Source organism: Paramacrobiotus metropolitanus, unplaced genomic scaffold (assembly GCF_019649055.1).
Source record: "Paramacrobiotus metropolitanus isolate TYO unplaced genomic scaffold, Prichtersi_v1.0 Parri_scaffold0000028, whole genome shotgun sequence".
Taxonomy (NCBI): Eukaryota; Metazoa; Tardigrada; class Eutardigrada; order Parachela; family Macrobiotidae; genus Paramacrobiotus; species Paramacrobiotus metropolitanus.
Genome location: NW_026570248.1, coordinates 222,196 through 242,008, shown reverse-complemented (window position 1 = coordinate 242,008; position 19,813 = coordinate 222,196). Strand labels below are relative to the sequence as shown.

General features: G+C 40.2%; 4 protein-coding genes across 4 annotated transcripts; 3 read left to right on the top strand and 1 right to left on the bottom strand.

Annotated features, from left to right (window-relative positions):
- Positions 1 to 205: 205 nt before the first annotated feature.
- On the top strand, positions 206 to 3,427 carry LOC129588063 (peptidyl-prolyl cis-trans isomerase H-like). Its single transcript, XM_055482092.1, has 8 exons — positions 206 to 475; positions 620 to 684; positions 774 to 842; positions 936 to 978; positions 1,426 to 1,527; positions 1,635 to 1,797; positions 1,920 to 2,521; positions 3,281 to 3,427. Exons 1-7 carry the CDS (start codon positions 395 to 397, stop codon positions 1,952 to 1,954), a joined length of 558 nt encoding a protein of 185 aa, XP_055338067.1. The 5' UTR covers positions 206 to 394; the 3' UTR covers positions 1,955 to 2,521; positions 3,281 to 3,427.
- Positions 3,428 to 8,048: 4,621 nt separating this feature from the next.
- Positions 8,049 to 12,209, top strand: LOC129588064 (uncharacterized). Its single transcript, XM_055482094.1, is given in 5 exon segments — positions 8,049 to 8,917; positions 9,550 to 9,929; positions 9,932 to 10,528; positions 10,695 to 10,947; positions 11,483 to 12,209. Coding segments are annotated over 5 exon segments (2,337 nt in total). The 5' UTR covers positions 8,049 to 8,055; the 3' UTR covers positions 11,728 to 12,209.
- A 487-nt stretch (positions 12,210 to 12,696) lies between these two features.
- Positions 12,697 to 14,688, top strand: LOC129588169 (uncharacterized). The gene is made up of 4 exons (XM_055482291.1): positions 12,697 to 13,130; positions 13,538 to 13,733; positions 13,906 to 14,017; positions 14,346 to 14,688. The coding sequence occupies exons 1-4, from the start codon at positions 13,049 to 13,051 to the stop codon at positions 14,430 to 14,432; spliced, it is 477 nt and encodes a 158-aa protein (XP_055338266.1). The 5' UTR covers positions 12,697 to 13,048; the 3' UTR covers positions 14,433 to 14,688.
- Positions 14,689 to 16,237: 1,549 nt separating this feature from the next.
- Positions 16,238 to 17,865, bottom strand: LOC129588168 (forkhead box protein I2-like). Its single transcript, XM_055482290.1, has one exon. It carries the CDS (start codon positions 17,715 to 17,717, stop codon positions 16,455 to 16,457), a length of 1,263 nt encoding a protein of 420 aa, XP_055338265.1. The 5' UTR covers positions 17,718 to 17,865; the 3' UTR covers positions 16,238 to 16,454.
- Positions 17,866 to 19,813: the final 1,948 nt, after the last annotated feature.

The following is a 19,813-nucleotide window of genomic DNA, read 5'->3' as shown; positions in this document are numbered from 1 at the left end:
GGCTCCTGTGTAGTGTATGGCGCACACTACACAGGAGTGGTGTGCAGAGCCGAAACCCTAGTGCTCACTTTTAACCAGGTTGTTGCATCGGTAGCCCATTGTCACGCAGACGCTACCCCTTCAATGATGATCGGCTCTCCCCGCCTCAAAATTTTGATATGGTTGTACCGCACGACTTTCAAAGGCCGTCAAAGCGAACAAAACGACGAAAATAAACAACAGAATCTTTTCGCTTTTGTTTAATTTTGTGCTTTTTTGTGGAGATCGTAGTTTACCATAAATACACTTGTAAATTCTGATAAAAAATCGAAGTGACTTGTCAGTTCCCGTTCTGAGTGCTGGATAATTGTAAATTTTATTACGAATTCCGAATTCAGAAAATAATTTTGTAACGATGACTTTCCAACAGCTATCTGCACAACTTCGCCATCCTGAGAACCCTATTGTCTTCTTCGACATCACAATTGGTAGTACGGTAAGCAGAACTGTCACGTTAATTTCGTATTAGACATTTCACATTAGGTTTAAATGTGGATCGAAGGGGGTTTGCATTAATATTTTGTCCCAGTATTGTACGTCTGCCATACTTGAATGCGTTATAACTGGTAGAATTTCACAGGAAGCGGGAAGGCTGAAAATGGAACTTTTCAATGATGTTGTGCCGCGAAGTGCGGAGAATTTCAGGTAGACAGCCAAGTGCTCAATCCACTTACCGTATATTATGCTACAGCTTGGATTGTATTTGTAATGCTGTGGTCTTTAAATTTTATCAGACAGTTTTGTACTGGAGAATATCGCAAGGACGGCGTACCCCTTGGATACAAAGGCTGCTTTTTCCACAGGTAAATTTGGTTACAGTACCTTCTTGTTAAAAGTAAGATACTGGAAGAAACCGCATACAGTTGATTTAATTCTTGTAGCGTGTAACTTTTTAGGGTGATAAAGGATTTCATGGTTCAAGGTGGCGACTTCGTTAATGTAAGTCATGGTTCCACTGTATTCGTAATTTGTGAAGTAAGCCGCATATTTTTATAATTACTACGACTAAATTGCTTAGGGAATTTCTTTATTTTCTAAAATCGCTTCCACATTTCCCGAATGTCTTGTGCGCTGCACATTATGGCTAAAAGTGTCCTTCGTGTATATTGGGCAGTATGGAATAAATAATCGCTTGAATAAATGTGAAATGTGAAATTGATCCTGTATTACTTACCTATTAGTTGTTACTGTTGTTATGATTCGGCTGTTAGACTCGTTTTGTGTAGAGCGCACTACTGCTATTTTTAACCATTGAATAACTGGCTTCCGCAGTAATTAAATTTGCCAGTGAAATTTTCTTCCTAATTTTTCATGTTTTTTAGTGCTAGGTTAGATGGTTAATTTTGTAATAAGTGAAGATTATAATTTTGTTTATTCCTATGGCAGGGTGACGGAACAGGTGTGGCCACCATTTATGGAGGAGAGGGCGACACCTTTGCGGACGAGAACTTCTACTTGAAACATGACGCACCGGGATTACTTTCTCTGGTAAGCCTGTATCGCTTACTGCTGACACGTGAGCTTTTCAGCGATTTGAAATTCCTGTTGGTCTCCTTATGGAAATCGTTATTTAACGTTGTTATTGTCCATTTCAGGCCAATGCGGGCCCGAACACCAATGGATGCCAGTTTTTTATCACATGTAATAAGTGTGATTTTCTTGATGGGAAGCATGTGGTGTTTGGCCGAGTTTTAGATGGTATGCTGGTACTGAGGAAGATCGAAAACGTTCCCACTGGACCGAACAATAGACCGAAGCGTAAGTTTGGTTATTCAAGATCAGTATTTTATAAAACCGTAGTGCATATGAGTAGCATATGTATAGTTTCCTTCATATACACTACGATGAAAATCGAAAAGGTAGTTCGCCTGTACTTTTAGTGCCGGTGGTCATTGCGCAATGTGGACAACTGTGAATATTTCACTACTTCAGCACTTTCGCTGATCTCATTCCGTTTGGACCATGGTAATTATTAGATTGGAATTTCATCCATCCATATTGGACAGGGAAGCCGGCAAAACGATTGTTACGTCAAGTTACTTGATGCTTGATGAGTGTATTAAATGATCAGGTGGACGGCACGTTTGCACTGATTTGTTGTATTGTTTATGATAAACTGAGCGTCGACGAACGAAAGAGAGCAAGTAGCGCTGTTACAACTTTCGTGTGTCGACGATTACCGCTGTACGATTACATTTCCGAGTTGATCCGCATTTTGGCTTCGTTGTGGTTGACTAGTTGAAATTCGTCATTTATGGCTAGCTAAAGAAGGGATTGTTGATGCTGAATGAAGCATTATGAACACACTGATCCATTTAGTCACATAGCGACACTTGCGCTCTTTGTATCTTATTGCCAAATAAATGCCTCGTTGAAATTGAAAGCGATGATCTAGGAAAAGTTTGTGTATGGAGAAATTTGGGACTGTCGATTCGCCATGCCGAAATCTAGTGCACACGACGCTTGCTACCTGCTTGATTAGGTATGAAGAGCATAGTTAACGTTTGTTTTCCATATTTTTTTCGTTGAATTTGCATGGGCGCATTTGATGCAATAACTAAAACATTCTTACTGCTGAAACATTAGTCAATATATATGCTACAGGCCGCGTGTTTTTTATAAATGTTTTCATTGTTTTGGTAATGGTCGATCTACTGCAGTACGTAGCTATGAACTGGTGCTTGTATAGTAGCTATGAACTGGTGCGTGCAGTATACTGCACTGTGCCTACTTGTGGTAATTTCGCCGGCAACCGGTCAGAGAAACCATTTAACAGGCTGTAGTTTACCTGTACCGTTGCTTTTGCAAAAAATGTAATGAGCTCAATTATCGAAAAATCGTATTTGGATTAACGATCATACGAAGTATCAGACTGCTAGCATAACTGTGTTCTTTGCATGTGATATTAAGTACGATTGCTGTGACCTCCTAACTGTACGATGATCGCACTGCAGGCACCTTCTGACGAACCTAATAACGAAACTTGAAAAAGACTGTTGCCACAAGAAGTCGAAGTCTCAGCAAATGTAAATTAGTAGTATACACTGTTTATCCTGTAACGTTCGGCTACTTTTCCAGGATGATTTCTGAAATGGCAAGCTTGTCGCGCTCTGTCTGCAAGTGCGTCTATTGCACTTTTCATGTACAACATATAGAAATGACATGCTTTTAGGCGCTGTTATAAAATACTCGTATTCCAAGTTATAATATACTCCCGAATTCTGATATCTGTGAACCTCAGGAGAAACAGTGATCAACACTTTTCCGACGAAAGATGCCACTTGTATGACTTCCGGCTGCTTTGCCGCAACTTAACCGATGCTGAATGGTGAATGCTGGTATTGTTACTTCCATTATTAGACGGCTGTGGAATCGTGTTTCTGGAGATTTTTTTTCGTCGCCAATGTGGTGCGTTCACCGTATTTTAGAATTATCTATCTCATGAACGGAAAGGCTAGAAGTATGGATAGCTGCGTTCTCTCGTCGGGCTCGGTTTCTGCCTTCATGGTGCTAAAGGACGCATCACAATTGCTTTAGCAAAGTGAACCTTCAGCTTACTGGTCTAGAAGTTCCGGTTTTCAAAGGTATTTACGAAATGTAAATTGCAACTTCACAACTATATCTATATATGTATTAATTTATAACCCTTATACAAAATTAAATGCCAATGCTATCTACAATAGTTTGTGTGCATCCGAATCCGCTTTATACCGCCTTTAACACCAAATTAATGTTAATACCGCTATAATATTATGACGACCATTTACCACTGTATATATAATATATTGTACCGACAGTAAAGTACTGTATTTGTAGTAAACGATAATATTAATACTAGTTCTAAAAAATGAATACGGTAGAAGTTCCTTAAATCCACTCATCAGCATTTTACTTGAGGTAACCTTACTGTACATGTCCGTGTTAAATGATCGAATGTGCCTATTTGGCTAAAAGTAATGCTTTCAAATTCTTAACAAATCTGCAGCTAATTAACACGCTAAAGACACTCACGCTTTTCTGACGTGAATTACCGCCTATTAACACATAGGATCGTAGAAGACAGGAAAACAGCTGAAAGCCGCGTGTTTTGCCGCTTAAACGCGCATTTTACGCAGATTATTTACCATATATAGGGACTATAAAGTACTTACGATCGCTGGGACAAAACTAGGCAAATGTTACCAAATCACATATTGCTCTGTTGCATCAATGCGACGGGGAGCCAGTGATCGGAACAGCATTTGTGTATACGTGCATTTAATGTGACAATAATTATTTTAGTAATAGAGTTTTTTCTTAATAATAGTCAAGGATTATAGTGCGTAATAAGGTGCAGGCAGTCATGGCGCCGACTTGTCGATCATCTTCTTTCCACTGTAAGAACGTAAGCTGCAGATACGTATTTACCTATGTATACGGGCTTTATGATGCATCTACATTTAATATACAGCATATAGATATTGTATATAATAATAATTATGGTGTATACTTGTAGTATACATAGTCTAAAACTACATATTTGTATGTGCGCCTTTGCTGTGCGGCATTTACAGATGTATTAGTGTGCACTGATGGTGCAGTAATTCTGCCGGAAAGTCCAGCCACAAGCACGTCTACCTGTTTGCACATGTTTTTATGGCTTTACCAGCTGAATGGGGTATTAGAAATTTATGACCAACATAATTTTCGCAAATCAGAACTGCCCACATCGTTATATGACGGGCAATGCGCAATGCGTTTTCGAAGTACGATTGGGCTTGAAAAGAGAGTATTTAGTTATGAACTGACCTGTAGTGCTGTTCTGTAAACACTTGAACAGTCTGCTCTCGTGCTGCGTGACATAATTGATAGCTAGTAGATTAAATTAAAAAGGCGTTTTTACCAAGAACAATCGCCGCCGGTAGAGATGCTACAGTTGCAACTTTTTGATGGGTTTCCAGCTATTTCATCGCAGATGAAATGTTCCACAAATACGGCATTAAAAACTTATCTTGATCGTGCAATAAACCTCCCAATACTGTTAAAAGCGGTAAAAGTGACCCGTGGTTTAAAGCGTTATAATCCACTTGCGTGCCAAGCGCCCACGTACAACAAAATATGTTATGAGCTTCGTGATTACGGCGTAGTGGGGCCGTTTGCCGACACTTTCACATTTGTTAATTATTTATATTTGCCATGTGATTCTGGAGGAAAATCACTGTGCATCATTGTGGATTTCGCCGGCCGTGACCATAATTAAGGACTAATGGGATTGTGACACTCAGAACGTATGAAATACATAGTTTGCTTAAGTAGGTGCACGAATGCACACTCTGGGAGCGGATACAAATGCATTGCGGCATGATGTTCGAAAGGAGGTATGGGATGCAAACGATACTGACTTTCCACTGCAAACTCTTATCAAGAGGACTTCCCTGATTTCCAAAAGTATGTAAATTATAATTACGTTTTTAACCATTGCGGGTGTCACAGCTCGAAAAAAAAAGAACTGGTCTTATTGTTCTTACGAATTTTCGTGCTGAAAAGACATGATTAAATATACTCGTAGTAATGCATTTGAAGTGAAGCTACCTCTAAATCAAACACCTTATTGTTAGTAGAGATTCATAAATTGCACACCTTAAGAATCTTGACGTTTTCGTAAATCAGTAAAATTTTATGTACTGCCTCAAACTTTTGAAGTAAAGAAACCGTACGATTTCTCACTATACGTCCAACAGGAATGCCTGACAACAATGCTCAATGTAGACTGATACCCTACCCTAGTTGATAGAAGACCAATAAAAGACACTGCAAATGTAAATAATTTTTATTCTTAATACTTACGCAAATATTTACGTGTATTCTATACTACTGCCGTTAGGTACAGTACTCCAGTGTAAACAATTCAGCTTTTATTACTTTTCTCAGTTGTGTGGTTGTAAAAAATTAATATAATTGCTTTGGGGGTGCGAAGTTCCAACAGAAGCGTAAAACTGTGTTGTACAACACTTCATTAATTTCCATTAGGTTTACGGTCTTTTAACGAAGTCACTGCAGCCGCGACATAGCTTCCGGCCCCTGCCAAAAATCCTAGCCGAGTCGAAACCAAAAAACGTTATGGTCAAGCTATCATTCTCACAACTTTTTTGAATCGGATCATTGATTTTATTTATACATGGTTGTAGTAGATGTAGTTTAATTTATAAATCGGTTAAGGAAATGATCACTAAAACCGATCCCATATTTTCAGTATTGGTAAAACCGATTGTTTAGCAAAGAAGATTCTATAACAGTTTTCAAACAATCGGGACATATAACGCATATATTTTTCACTGGTTTTGGGGCTCTTGTCAGCTTATAATTACTACTGTACGTGTACTTATATCTGGCCGTAAAGATCTACGTTAGCTAAACTACGGTCGTTAACGTTGCGGCGATGTTGAAGCCGTAATTTATGTACCTTTTAGGTACTCGAGAGATAAGTAAAAAAGACTTGTGGGGTGCCGGTGATAACATGAGTAATTCTATTAAAAATTAAAGGGTAATTTATTTGATTAATTTTAAAATTGATTATTTTAATTCTGACTTTCCTTATATACCGGCATCTCAATAAAATTATATCGGTGACTTGTTCTGTATATACCGGTACTTTGTATATTAGATTATATAGCACTGTGCATTATAGTTTTATGCGACTTGTGTTATACTTATAACTATGCTATATGTGCTATATTTCATATGTGTGTAATTAATTACGAAAGAGTTAGCGAAGGTTGAGGTTTTAGACGTTGAAGAGTGTCAATGCGCAGCGTTTTCCATCAACAGTTAAATAACGATGGTACGCATCTTATAAAACCTCGTGTTGTTTAGTGTACCTGGTATTCTACAGTACCACTTTCAAAGCTCTGCAAATGCATAATCACGTAAGGTGTTTCAGAATCGGTTGACGCATTTTCCGTGTTAAACAAGTTATTCACGGCGATCTACGCAGAATTTTAAATCTGACTTGGATAAGATAGATTAATGCTGTATAATAAGTAATGCAGTGTAATGCAATGCAGTGCAGTGTAATTTCAATTTCACTTTTGCTGCATTGCAATTTGAGGATGTTGCCACGAAAAACAATTTTCGCGCGGGATGATTTGCGATCAACTGCGATTATTAAGCAACTTATTGTTAGGATCTATAACTTTCCCGCCTAATTAAACGGGCACCCATTTATAAACCAGAACAGAGAATGCCGGCACCTGCAAAATCTAGACACGCCCGTGCACAAATGCATCACAATCAACTGTCGTGCACCTTGCAACTTATGCAAGTTATTTCAGGTTTGATATTAACATGATCATTTTAAATGAACCAGCGATACGATCAGTTAAAAGCAAGGGCATATTTTAAGCATAATGGTTTATGTATGCATAATACTATTGCATTCACCCGCGTTCAGCAAGCGATGGTTGTTTTGACTTGGACATTTATAAAACGAAGAACTTCTGTCAGGAAAAATAAAAATTCCTCTTACGATTTTTGGGTAGTTCATAATTCTCAACACCAAAAGCTACGAAAAAGTGACGGAAAAACTCGGCTTATCGACTATTGTATATTATAAAATTAATACTAACAATACATGGATTGATCAGACTTGTTTTAGCTGTCCTTGCAAAACGAATAATATTTCTCATCATCAGTACGAGTATGCCATGAAAATGTACTCCAAAATAGTTTATTTTTTCATGAAAAATCGTATTTTATGGCAGACGTTCAACAAGTTGGTACGGAAATCGGTTGTAAAGATTGATTGATATCGTGGCGTATCCCGTAAATATCCCTGTCGCAAATGTGGCGCCGATCGGGATCGGTTAAAATTCCTCTTGATAGCGGGGACAAGAGGATGCACGCCATTCAGTCTGCCAGCTTTGTGAAAGGGGCTTTATCGCTGGAAAGCATGCACTTTTGCTCAGATTACGGTGCACTGTACTGTATAAATCCGGCAACTTTAAATAGAGTATCTTTTTTTCACGTTGCAGTTGAATTATGGCCGAACTGAATGATTTTTTCATCCGGACCCTGCGTAATTCAGCGCGCCAGCAACGTACTGCCAACGCTAACGCCAATGGCAGCGTAGTGTCGGGAAAAGTGCAAGCGCAGTCAATTATGACAGCTCGTCCGTCATCAAATGGAATATCCAGCTCGCTGGCTGCTGCTGCTACGCTCGACTCTTCTAGTAGCAACCCGAAACGGGAAGCTATGAATAATCGGACTCGTCAGGCCGGCGCTAGTAATGTGCCCCCGGATTTATTAGCCAATTTACTGCCACGGCGCCACGATGATCCGGCCGTCGCATCACTCCGTCAGCAGCAGCCGTCGCCGTTGACAAAAACTACTAATCCAGCGCCACGAAAACAGCCCGAACCCGATCATGTTTCCAGCGGCAGTGCCAATGTAAATCGCATCACTTGTAAATTATCCACACCGAAGAAACTGTGGAATACTTTCACGAGCAAGTGCGTAACCACGTCATCCGTTCACGTTGTCAAGGAATACCAGCCGCCAGTGAAACTGATCCAGGAGAAAACGGCCACCGTGTTAGCCCGCAGGAATTCTCTGACCGCCGCAGCGAGTGCACTCAACAAGACCGACGCGCCCTTACGAATTGTTCCCACTTGGTTTCCGCCGGCCAACATTCCCAAACTGCGCCGACAGGGATCGTTTCACGGGGAAACAGCTGCGTCGCGTCTGCTACGGGCCAAACAGCAGCAGCACAGGGTCATGGAGCAAGAGGCCAAGGGCAGATCGCCGCCAACAAAGGACGACGGAATCGATGCGGTTAATTCCCTTGACAGCACCAGCACGCCCACCATTCCAGAGGAACCGGATGGAATGCACACTGAAACTGGTAAGATTGACGCTTTCTGCCAATTAATTTCAAGATCGAGCATGCATTTCGATGCACATTCGACTGCAATCAGTTGATTATGTATTCAGCAGCGTACAAAGTTACAAACGTAATGGAAACTGCTACAGTATTAAGCCATCCCAGCCTCGTATAGTACTGTAGATCTTTGCATTTTTAATTTGATGTTTTATCAATTACGGTATAAATTTAGTGCACAATATTTAATCCAATAAGCAAAAATTATGGTTTTATCAATATTTCAATTTCATACTAGCAGTCAGGTGTTTTTTTTTAAAATATGAAATTTTTTTATGGATTGCTGTGATGCGGATGTGTTGTTCTTTTGGCTTTACGGTTGTTGTTACATGTGGACTGTACTTCGTAATACAAATCTGTACGAGTATGGATTAAAATCATATGCTCCATCTGTTTTGGTTCTCTCTTCTGCCACGGTTCTTTGTAATTTAGCAAGCTCAGTTAGTACTTATGTTAGTTTATTATTGTTTCTAACGTGCTTACTACGGAAAAGATCAGGTGTGGAGTCGTTACAGATCTTTTCCTACCATGATGCTCTTGTTTTCTCAGAATGTTGTCCACAATTGCGCATGTTAGAAAATGTGTTTTTGTTCTAGTCCCGAAAAGGCCACCCCGGCTACAGAAGCCCAAGCTAACAATTGACACGCGACCGGTGTCACCATTACCGACAGTCTGTGCCCGTCATATGAAACACCACGCTGGCTCCGCCGCAGCCCAGTCATTTGTTGCTGCTTGTCCCAAAAGTGCGGATTTACGCAGTGCAGTTAATCCCGGTTCACCGAGTGGGAGCCGCCGCATTACAGATCACCGTGGTGGTCGACCGCGAAGCATCTTCAAGTTTGGCACTTTGCCTCGCTCTTTCAGGATGTCCAATTCCCACAGTCCCACGCACTCCACCCAGCAATTGGCCATCAAACCCTCCGCTAGTTCCTGTGATTTGTGTGAACCAAAGACCGCGCCCATTGTCCAGGGGCGCCCCCTGCTGGTCGTCAGCTGAAACGCAGCCAGAGCTTCCGTAATTCTTGGCACGTCACCACACCGTCTGAGCTGGCAGCCGTCAAGCGACCGGATGTGGCCTTGTCCAACGATGAAAACGTCTGGCTGAGTCCGCTGGTCTCGCCCGTTGTGCCGCAGAAAATCTGTACTTGCGGAGATACGCGGAAGCATGTGCATCTGGTGAAATTCGGTGACGACCTGACGTTGACCGATACGCGGTATTTTGTGGAAGAAGACGGCACCGAAAATGGACAGCCAATTGCACAGCCAGCTCAAAGTGTACCTGCGACGCCGGTAAAAATTTCTCACGCGAAACCGGTCCAACGAATGAAATCTCGCAAGTCGCCTCCGCCGCCACCAGTAGCGGAATCGGAAAGCGAAACCGACAATTCGACTGCTGATGTGCATAAATCATCGGAAGCGTCTCATGAAAGCTCCTCGGGGATCAGCACGGAAGAGGAGACTCTGGAGAAGGAGATGGAGAATTTAAAACATAATTTGTCCTCTCGCAGCTCCTTGCCGGCAAATGACTGTGTGGATGTCTTGTCGGGAACGATTGCCAATGTGCAGAACGAGATTGTATGTAATCAGCTGTGAAGTGTCAGTGCTTAAACACGATGACCACCATTCGTTCTGGCTGGTTGACTCTTATCGAACGGTAGCGTTTGCTGATACACGCTTGTCTTTACAATAGACGAGTGTTTACTTTGTGCGTCTGTGTATTACAGATTTCTGGGATTTGCAGGACTCCTTCAACCATCAAAACAATTTTATGTTGCGCAAATTACTGGACTTAAGTGATCAGATACGGCACTGGAATGGACGGCGGAAGCATCGCATTCGTAGTGTCGATTCAATATCTCCGTTGTTAAGTGCCAGTACCGCGAAGGATTTTCCGGTGCTGGCTGTGGGGAACTGTCAGTTACAGAGTATTCCCGAGCTTCGTCGAAATCGGACTTTGAGTATGGACGATATTGGCCTGGCCACTTACAAAAAAGGTAACTGCCAAACATGTTTCGCGGAAGTTGTTTAGTTTCGAATTTTTCTTGATAATCTGTTGTGCATGCTAATTTCTTTTAATATTATTGATTTAGTCGGTTTCGCTAATATATTTTAATGACGTTTCCTGTATTGCAAAATAGTTCACTGACTGAGTTCGATATTATTGGATTTTTTTATACTGATTTATGTTTTTTTATTTTTTTACTGACTGATTTCAATATTGCTGGTATTTTTTTATTGTAGAAGGAAAAGCTAACCGAAATGACAAATAGTTTTGCGGTTTATCTTAGCTGTAGGTCATTCGTTCTGGATTTAAAATACGTTGAAGCATCAAAAATGGTAAACATTTTGAGATTGTTCTAAATATAAGAGTTGATAGTTTTCACGTGAGCTATGCATGGGAATGTTGTGGACCAGATTTGCTTATTCTGGCAGAAGCGTTTTTAATCGTAATGCACGGTGGCATTTACCAGCCAGCGTGTCATCAATCATAAGAAGCAGTCTGTGACATTTACCACGGCAAATTTGCAGAACAAGTGACCGATAAAGCAGCTCCTCCGTTGGCCGTCGCCGCACTCATCAGCGATCCTTTCACTTCCGCATCTCAATTGCGATCTAATGTTCATCTGTCGTATTCTGATTTGCTCAAGAACAGCAGTAAATTTTGGCAGCCCTCACAGCCAGGATGTAATAATGAGACATCAAGCACCAACGCTGACAGTACTGCCACATCCGCCTGCATCCTACAAGAAGCGTCCTTAAGTCTGCTTTTGTAGAGTTTTTTCAAAGGAACGAGTTGCTGTATATGCGCCTGCATAAAATGTATAAATGGAAACTGCAAAATACAGTAATGCAGAGAATTTGTTATTACTTTAAATATTGATTTCGAATCTTGTTTTCAGTTACGGTAACCTAATGGCCAGTAATACTGATTGCGTGTTGGTGATTTGAAATTCTCGAAGCCATATACTTTGCTGATGCAGAAAGTTATAAATAAGCATGCTACGAACATAAGTAGTAACCATCTGCTTTAATTTTTCTGCAATTGTTGTTTGAATTACTAAAAATTTTCACGCCTTCTATTGGAGGTCCCATTTATCTTGCTCTCAGTTTTGAATGATATTATTATTTGAATACGTGTAATTTGTATCACCTTTTGACCCGAGAGAAGAGAGAGACTTCGGTTGTTTTTTCAATTTTTAAATTTTAGCGTTTAACTAGTGTACGAGCGCTCGCAATTACTGTAATTTGGGTGGCTTCTGCCAAATAAAGTTGCATTATTGTTACGGCTTAAAGAGTTTGATACTCTACACTTGCACAACATTTTATTGATTAGTGCAGAAGTGTCATGGTGAACCCGTTTATATATTTAGCACACACTTGGAAAAACGAACAGACGTAAACGGTAAAAGCATAACCATAGGCAAGTAAATAATTATTATTGTTGTCATAAATACCACAGCACCTATATACAATCATACCATGCCGAAGTATGCCATTTCTTGGCCTTGAAAGAAGCTATGATCGGGTAGTTTAAAGCAAATATTCGACACCTGAAAAATTATGCATAATAAACAACATTTAGCTGCCTTATGCATCTAGTGTACACAACCCAACTTCTCATGGGAATAATATGCGGAACAGTGTTGAATAAGTACGATTTTTTTACGCGACAAGCAATTTATTTGTATACAAACAATGACAAAACCACTTTTGCAAAATGCTCACACGCATGCCGGTGTGTTCACATTTCGCACTAGAAGATTCAGAAGAAACGTGCAGCTGTTACGAAAGTATACGAAGATGCTTGAACAGCCTTCGGCCATTTAATCAACCTGGTTTTGGAAGTTACACCTTGTACAGCGCCCATCTGCACCATGCAATACTGCTTTTCGCATTACCGCCGTAACCCTTGCTGTTAAAGCACAATACTAATTTAAATTGCTTTGTCGTAAAATATTTATGTTTGCGGTGTTTTGAATTTGCATGGATCCCTGAAGCCAAACAACGCTTATTTTTAGTGCATTTGACCTTTTCTACGATCGCGCCCTGGGTGCTTTAAAATTTAATTTGTTGTTAAAAATCAGTTTTTTAAAAATGTATTTTACATTTTCGCTGTTTATCGTTGCTCTTGGGATTATTGCTGCACATGTGGACTGTCTCCAACTTCAAAGCTGTGGTATGAATCGCTGATAAGATGGCAAATTTAATATTATTAGACCGGATTAGATGAGGTGCATATGGTATGGCTTAAAGATTGTGCGCTTATCCGTGAACTGTGCATAATTGTACCAGTTAAACGCTTACTAATTAGTGCACAAAAAACAGGAATAAAAACAAAAATAAATACTACAGAAAAATGCACAAAAATAAATTTATCTACAGGTTTCTGAGTGAGTATTTTCGGAAAGCTTTAAATTTTTTAACTTTATGGTTTTTTTTACTAAAACTAGGTCAGCTTTTACTTAGGAATGGATTATAATACAAAACGATATTTTTACAATAACTATTATTGTGTGTTGTTTCATACTGTAAGTACTTACATAACCAACTGTGATTGTGAAACTGAATGTTGCGTTCGTATAGATGACCATCCACGCGTCCGACTGCATCAGGTGGATCTCAATCCATCAGATATCCATTCTAATCAAGAATTAGGAATAGATGCTATTTGGAATGTTGTACAAGAAATTGATAAACCATTAAAAGCCGAGGTTAAATTGTTCAAAAAGATCGGATTTATCAAAGCACAGCTTCCTTGCAAAAATAATATTGGATCGTGGTCAGTATGGATGTTTTTGCAAGCCTTTGTACTTGCTTTATTTACAATTAGGCTACGTTTCTTTGATAAACAAGCGTACTGTTTGTTCCACAAGTATACGAACCCTTGATTTGCGTTGCAAAATAACCCTCCATATTATATGTATTTGTATAATTTAAATCCATCTTTTCAGTACTTATGACCTGTGTGCGGATGGCTCAGTTCCAATTTGTAATACCAAACGAGGCATGCACCGGTCAAACGGATACAAGTTAAAAGTTCCGAATTTCCCACCAGAAGCCCTGGTGAGTGTAGCGTCAATGATTCTGTCTTGAATCCATTCTACAATTAGTTTTTTCAAAAACCGCTTAAAAACACAAAAAGATATTCAAAGACTTCGATCCAAAGTGTGCACGTAAATATATAACTTATTAGTTCAAACTTGCGGTAATCAAGTATACATATATGTATACTCAATAATTACTCATACATGCAGTACTGCAGTATTGATTCTGCTGCTATGTCTCCGCTCAACATGGTCGACGCCGAGCTGTACATACAAGTTAACCAAAGCAAAATAAATTAAATTAAAAATTCTGAAAGCAGTACTAACTTGCAGCTGTGTCTTTTTAGGGAAGCTATGATGTCGAAATAAGGATTGTGGACGGCAAAAACCGAAATTTTGGATGCTGGAAAACTAGCGCCAATGTTGTGAGATAGGTGAAGACTTTGTTATCTAGACAGCTAGCTAGTCGGTTATGTAATGACCTTCTGGCACGTAATGGAAATTTGCTCTGAGAAAATAAAACAAAGAATGGTACTGATAGTTTCTCAATCGTCAGAAGTGATTCTGATGCACAATCTTGTCATAGTATATAGTTTAGAAACCGTACTGTCATAAAATTCATACACCGGTATAATGAATGCTTCGGAACAACCAAGTATGCGAAATAAACATCTGTAACTACTGTACTTTGAACTACTTTCCAGTTTCCAATCAGAAAAAAATGGTTACACGATGCCTTCAAAAGAAAAATGATAATTCTCAAACATCGATATTTGAGCTTTGTTAGCGACTTGGCGGACATCCGGTACATTACAGCCGCATAGTTTGTCGAAACAATTCGCATTTCGTTTTGTGGCAGTAATTTAATAACGACACTAATTTTTAACTTTTGACAATAACACACACAGTCCCGGCGATAAGTCCGCTAATGGATCGTGTGTAGAAGCTATGTGTAATTGCGCCCAATTTGTTCCTTCCTGTTGTGAAGTGGGCGATGGATCCCATGCGATTAATCGACACACGTCCGGTATGGAGCGAAACGGATGACGGATTGATGTCTTTCCTGTGTATAGTGTTTTCACACTGCGTTTGCGGATCCATAAACACGCGAGCCAGTATGCATCCTACATACTTATATCGCTTGTTCTGATTTAGAGTAATTTTGTCTTGTTGTTTTGGATCAGCGTTTGATTTTACAAAACCGCAATTATTTGTGCAGCTCACAATAGGCATACATGTATAATAACCGTTTTTTTAGTTATCAGTATAAAAAGCACTGTACTTGATGGTTCCAGGGAATTTTAAGCCGGAACTATTCAAATTTATACAATTTTAATTACTGCAAATACTTAGCTGATTATTTCATTCGTAGTATTTGTTACCATTTCCTTCGGCTGATTTGTAGTTAGATGGTACTTAAATCTAGCAAGTTGTAAGTTGCAGCCACTGCAGTTTTGGTTCGACTAAAGCTAAAGCTAGATCTTACATTTTACAGCGTTTTTGGCACCTAAAGCAATTAAAATTTTAGTCCCAGATCAACCATGCAGTATTGCAATGTCATGTGTACGTGGTTTTATCTCCGCATTACAGCTTGTTGGAACATTATCCAAAATCCTATCAAATGTCGCGCGCGGAAACTATTTGTCGATTACGCCGCATGGACGAAATTAATCATCCATAAACTCAAAATTAATTTGCTAGCCATGGATTGACACAGATTAGTTTAGGTATCGTAAGCGTATATAATTAAAAAATAAATGACAAATAAAATCAGAATGCCGGTTATAAGGTCGGCCTGATGTTGTACCGGTAAACGAACTCGCGCTATTTTACTATACTTCCAAGAAGATTTTAATGATTTCTTTTTGCACCAATTCAAAAACTTTGAAAGATAAAAAAGTTTACAAAATTATGTGCTGTCCGTACCTGAACTGGTTCCTTTTTTAAATAATCGTAGGGCACAAAGCAAAAATAATTCTTGCTCCTTAAGCTGTACGCGTGACAATCCCAGGCATAGTACATGATGCGGCACAGTACATTGTGTGTTGTCAATTAAAAAACCTAACTATTGCGAAATCACTGCCTTTTTTGCTATATCACCACAAGCAAAACTGTTTCTGTGGTCCATGCTACCCAAGCGTGGTTTATTTTCCCGTTGCGACATTGTTGATTTCTTTGTACAACTTTAATGCTGCATCTTCCTGTATTATTACACTGCTTTTTACAGGTCATTAGACAGTTCATCTGGCCACTGCAATCGATTGTTTCAGTAAACCGAGGTAAAATAATTAAAGAGCTTTGTCGATAGAGCTGCATGCGTGCGCCGTAAAGGTTGTAACTGGACTGATAGACACACAAGTTAAAACAAAAAATATGTACAGCTACCGAAAAACCAAAAACTGGCTAGGCGATTCGTATTATTTCCGCAGTTCCGGGTTTGCATTATAATCCCGTCGTCAGTCAGCCACTTCCTTGATTACCACTGCAGAAGGGGCAGACTTTGTGTTGCAATATGAGCGCGCGATGATTCTCGCATAGGATTCCTTCCATTTTTGTGAGGTTGTATCGGCGGTACTTAATTCGCGGCATTCTGGTCGGTGCATTGCATCCGGGAAATGGTGTTCAGCCGGAGTCGAAACAAATTGATCAGCAGGAGGAAATCTGGATTCCGTGCAAAGTTTGCCATTAGTATGCACAGCATGCTGAGGATGCTTGTGGCTGTTGGCTTTCGCAGTATTAGTTTCCTGGCAATGTTGTGGCTTCTCTTCAGAGGTTGAAGTTTCAGCGTCCACGTACGAATTCTCACAATCCATGATCTTTAATTTTTGATGGCGTCCACAATCGGGCGCCAACAAACTCTCCACGTCGAAACATTTTCTGTTGCGCGGTGCCGAACTGCGTTCTTTTTGAGATGTTTCTTCTGGGGCGATAGTCAGCGACCGGTAAGGCGTTTGACATAGGCTGGGATTTGATGCGTCCCCGTCCGGTTTCTCATCGGTTATTGATGGACACGGGCTATCGTCTTCGTCGTCTTCATCAGGTACAACCATTCCCATCATGCGGTGGACTTTCTGTTGGGCTTTACGGCGGCGAAAATCCCCCCGCTCAAAGTCTTTAATGTTGGCCGGGTGGATGGCCCAATAGTGACCTTTGCCCGTTGCCGAGCGCGCGCACTTTACAAAACACGCGTTCAGTGACAGATTGTGTCGAATGCTGTTTTTCCAACCGGGTGCCCGCGTGCGGAAATATGGATAGTGATCCAGTATCCATTGATAAATGTCGGACAAAATCATGCGTCGTTCGGGTGTGCTCAGGATTGCCATGCCAATTAATCCAATGTAACTGTAGGTTGGCTTGGGCTGTTCTTCGCGCAGCATAAATCGGCTCATTAAGGTGCGCGGATAACCTGCTGGGAATGTGCCATAACCGGGTAATGGGTTGTACGGGAATGCAGGAAAATGGATCGGAAGGTTAGACGCTGGGCTAGCGCCTGGAAGTCCTGATGGAGCAGACGGGAGTAGCTGTAAGTTGCGATATCGTGCAATCTCAGCAGCGGCATACATTTGCTGGACACGGAGCTGTTGACTGTAATCCTGCATGCTAATCAGCGCCGCAGTGGGTAATACTGGCGAGCTTCCGGTAAACCTGCTTTGTGATGCCGGCAAATTAAAGCCGTGCGCCAAAGCACTGGACGGCTGGGACATTTTAGATAAATCCATGCTAAAGTGATAAATGCGTTAAACTGTGGATGTTTTATGGGTAAAAGAAAAAACCAAATGTAGTGCGGAGCCGGACTTGTCGCGCAGGTTTAACGAGTAACTGACTGACTGCTTCCTGTCCGCACAATCATTTAACGATATACTGCTTACAAACTCTTGAGGTTTATTTAGAAAGTTTTGTCGTCATATAATTTGTAACACAGTGGAGGAAATCATCCGTTTACAGAAACACAAGCGGCTATAGATGTGTCGACTGAAAGAAACATTCTTATTGGTCGGTGATAGGGCGAACCCAAACTTGTCATACAGCAGATGGCAGTAGACAAATACTCCGACGCGGCTCCGGTCTGATACGACTGCCGGCTCCGCGCCTGTGCACTAACTACGCGAAACTGGATAAACTTGCGTGTAAGTACTGTATCTGCAAAATATCGATTTACTGTAAATGAATGTTTCTGTTAGCTAATGGGCCGTACTGGTTTTGTAAAAGTCAATCCGTGATAATTTATAAAGCAGAATAGAGTGATCAGCGCAGACGATTTTCAGTCTTTTTGATAAACTCGAAAAAAAAACGTGCGTATATTTGCAATTTTGCCTGCAAAAGTGAAATAAATAAACTACCATCAGTGAAAAAGCTAAACTACATATATACTTACAAATACTTTATGTAGTAATTAGTATTTATGAGCAGCTGTATTTGTTATTTGGTAGCAATTATCAAACTGAAATAACAAACACTGTTGTAGGAGTACTGCATCAGAGATTCAGAATGTGAAATCACTCAGTCAATAAATTTGCAACAGCAGCAAAAAAAGGGGTAAAATCCACTAATTCTTGTGAAAAGCGATTTTTACGCACGTAATGCCGTAGATGCAGTATTGAAATTATTCGAAAACTAAGCGATATATGGGTTATGGACCGACTGGGAGCTGCGGGTATACGAATCGGCCAGGCGCAACTTTAGTAACCCGGTACGAACGGAGTAGTACTTGTGCTTCCTAACTTGATTGGTTTTGGTGGTGTGTTTGTCCGTGTTGTCGATACTTCCATACTTCCATGTACAAATGTAGGCAAACTGTTGTAGCTTGTTTCTGATAAATATAATTTCCATTGCGACCCACAAAAGCTTATGAAACACCTTTAACACCTTCCGCAAGCCTGGCAGCTGCAACATAAGCGTGTGAGTTGCTGAGTCTTTCATATATTCTCTTTCAAACCGTTTGACATCACCTCCAGCAATAAATACCGTTGTATTGTACAGTCAGTTTTCTGTTGCTGTCGTTTAATAACGTTTCAGCTTGAACGCCATTTTTTGACTAACCCGAAAAACACTTGTTACCTCGGTTGAATAAAGCAGTATTGCGACAACCACTTTCGACCACTATGTGCCATTACAGTCTGAAAATTTTTGAAACATACCGAATAAAAATGCTACAAAGTATAGTGCCATACATCAAAATAACTTAAGTAACGACTAAGTAATTATGTATAACAAATACAGTTGTGAATTGTATTGTTTTGTTGTCACTTGAAGTAATATTTCTAAATCTGTAATAATAAGTTAGCTAGCAAAATGCCGGCATAGCGTGAACGTTCCCGCAGCGACATTCCTACGCAAAATAACTGTTTACTGAAAGTATTAACAATTTTTTTAACTGACTATTAACATTAACGTATGCTTGCCGCAAATACTAATCCAGTAACTCGTAAGTTCACTGTCAAAAATTCAAACCACAGCCAGAAAGACAATTCATTTCTTATAAAGCCCGAAGCCAAGCAGCAAGAAATAATGTTTTCCAAGACGCTGTCAAAAAGCTAAGCTGGTGCTAAAAAAATTTTTTGCCAACCAAAGACCAAAATTTTTCACTCGCACCGTTGCCCTTTATATAGAGCGGGAGCGCTGGTATACTTTCTTTGCTTGCGTCGTAAGAGTTTCATGGAAATACAAAAACATATTATTTGATGTTGCCCTTACAACTAACCACGGGACCATGCAAGAGCGAATTAATGCTGGACGCCGTGTCAGGATTAATCAGGAGAAGCAGGCCGTAAATCTCTGGAATTATAGTGTCGTCAATGTGGCTAAATGGCACACG

Excerpts from the sequence above, each read along its gene's own strand:
- LOC129588169 (XM_055482291.1), top strand. The coding sequence starts at position 13,049 with ATGTATTTTACATTTTCGCTGTTTATCGTTGCTCTTGGGATTATTGCT. Across the intron at positions 13,131-13,537 it reads TCTCCAACTTCAAAGCTGTG|ATGACCATCCACGCGTCCGA; the intron begins GTATGAATCGCT and ends GCGTTCGTATAG. Across the intron at positions 13,734-13,905 it reads AAAAATAATATTGGATCGTG|TACTTATGACCTGTGTGCGG; the intron begins GTCAGTATGGAT and ends CCATCTTTTCAG.
- LOC129588063 (XM_055482092.1), top strand. The coding sequence starts at position 395 with ATGACTTTCCAACAGCTATCTGCACAACTTCGCCATCCTGAGAACCCT. Across the intron at positions 843-935 it reads AAAGGCTGCTTTTTCCACAG|GGTGATAAAGGATTTCATGG; the intron begins GTAAATTTGGTT and ends GTAACTTTTTAG. Across the intron at positions 1,528-1,634 it reads CACCGGGATTACTTTCTCTG|GCCAATGCGGGCCCGAACAC; the intron begins GTAAGCCTGTAT and ends TGTCCATTTCAG.
- LOC129588168 (XM_055482290.1), bottom strand. The coding sequence starts at position 17,717 with ATGGATTTATCTAAAATGTCCCAGCCGTCCAGTGCTTTGGCGCACGGC.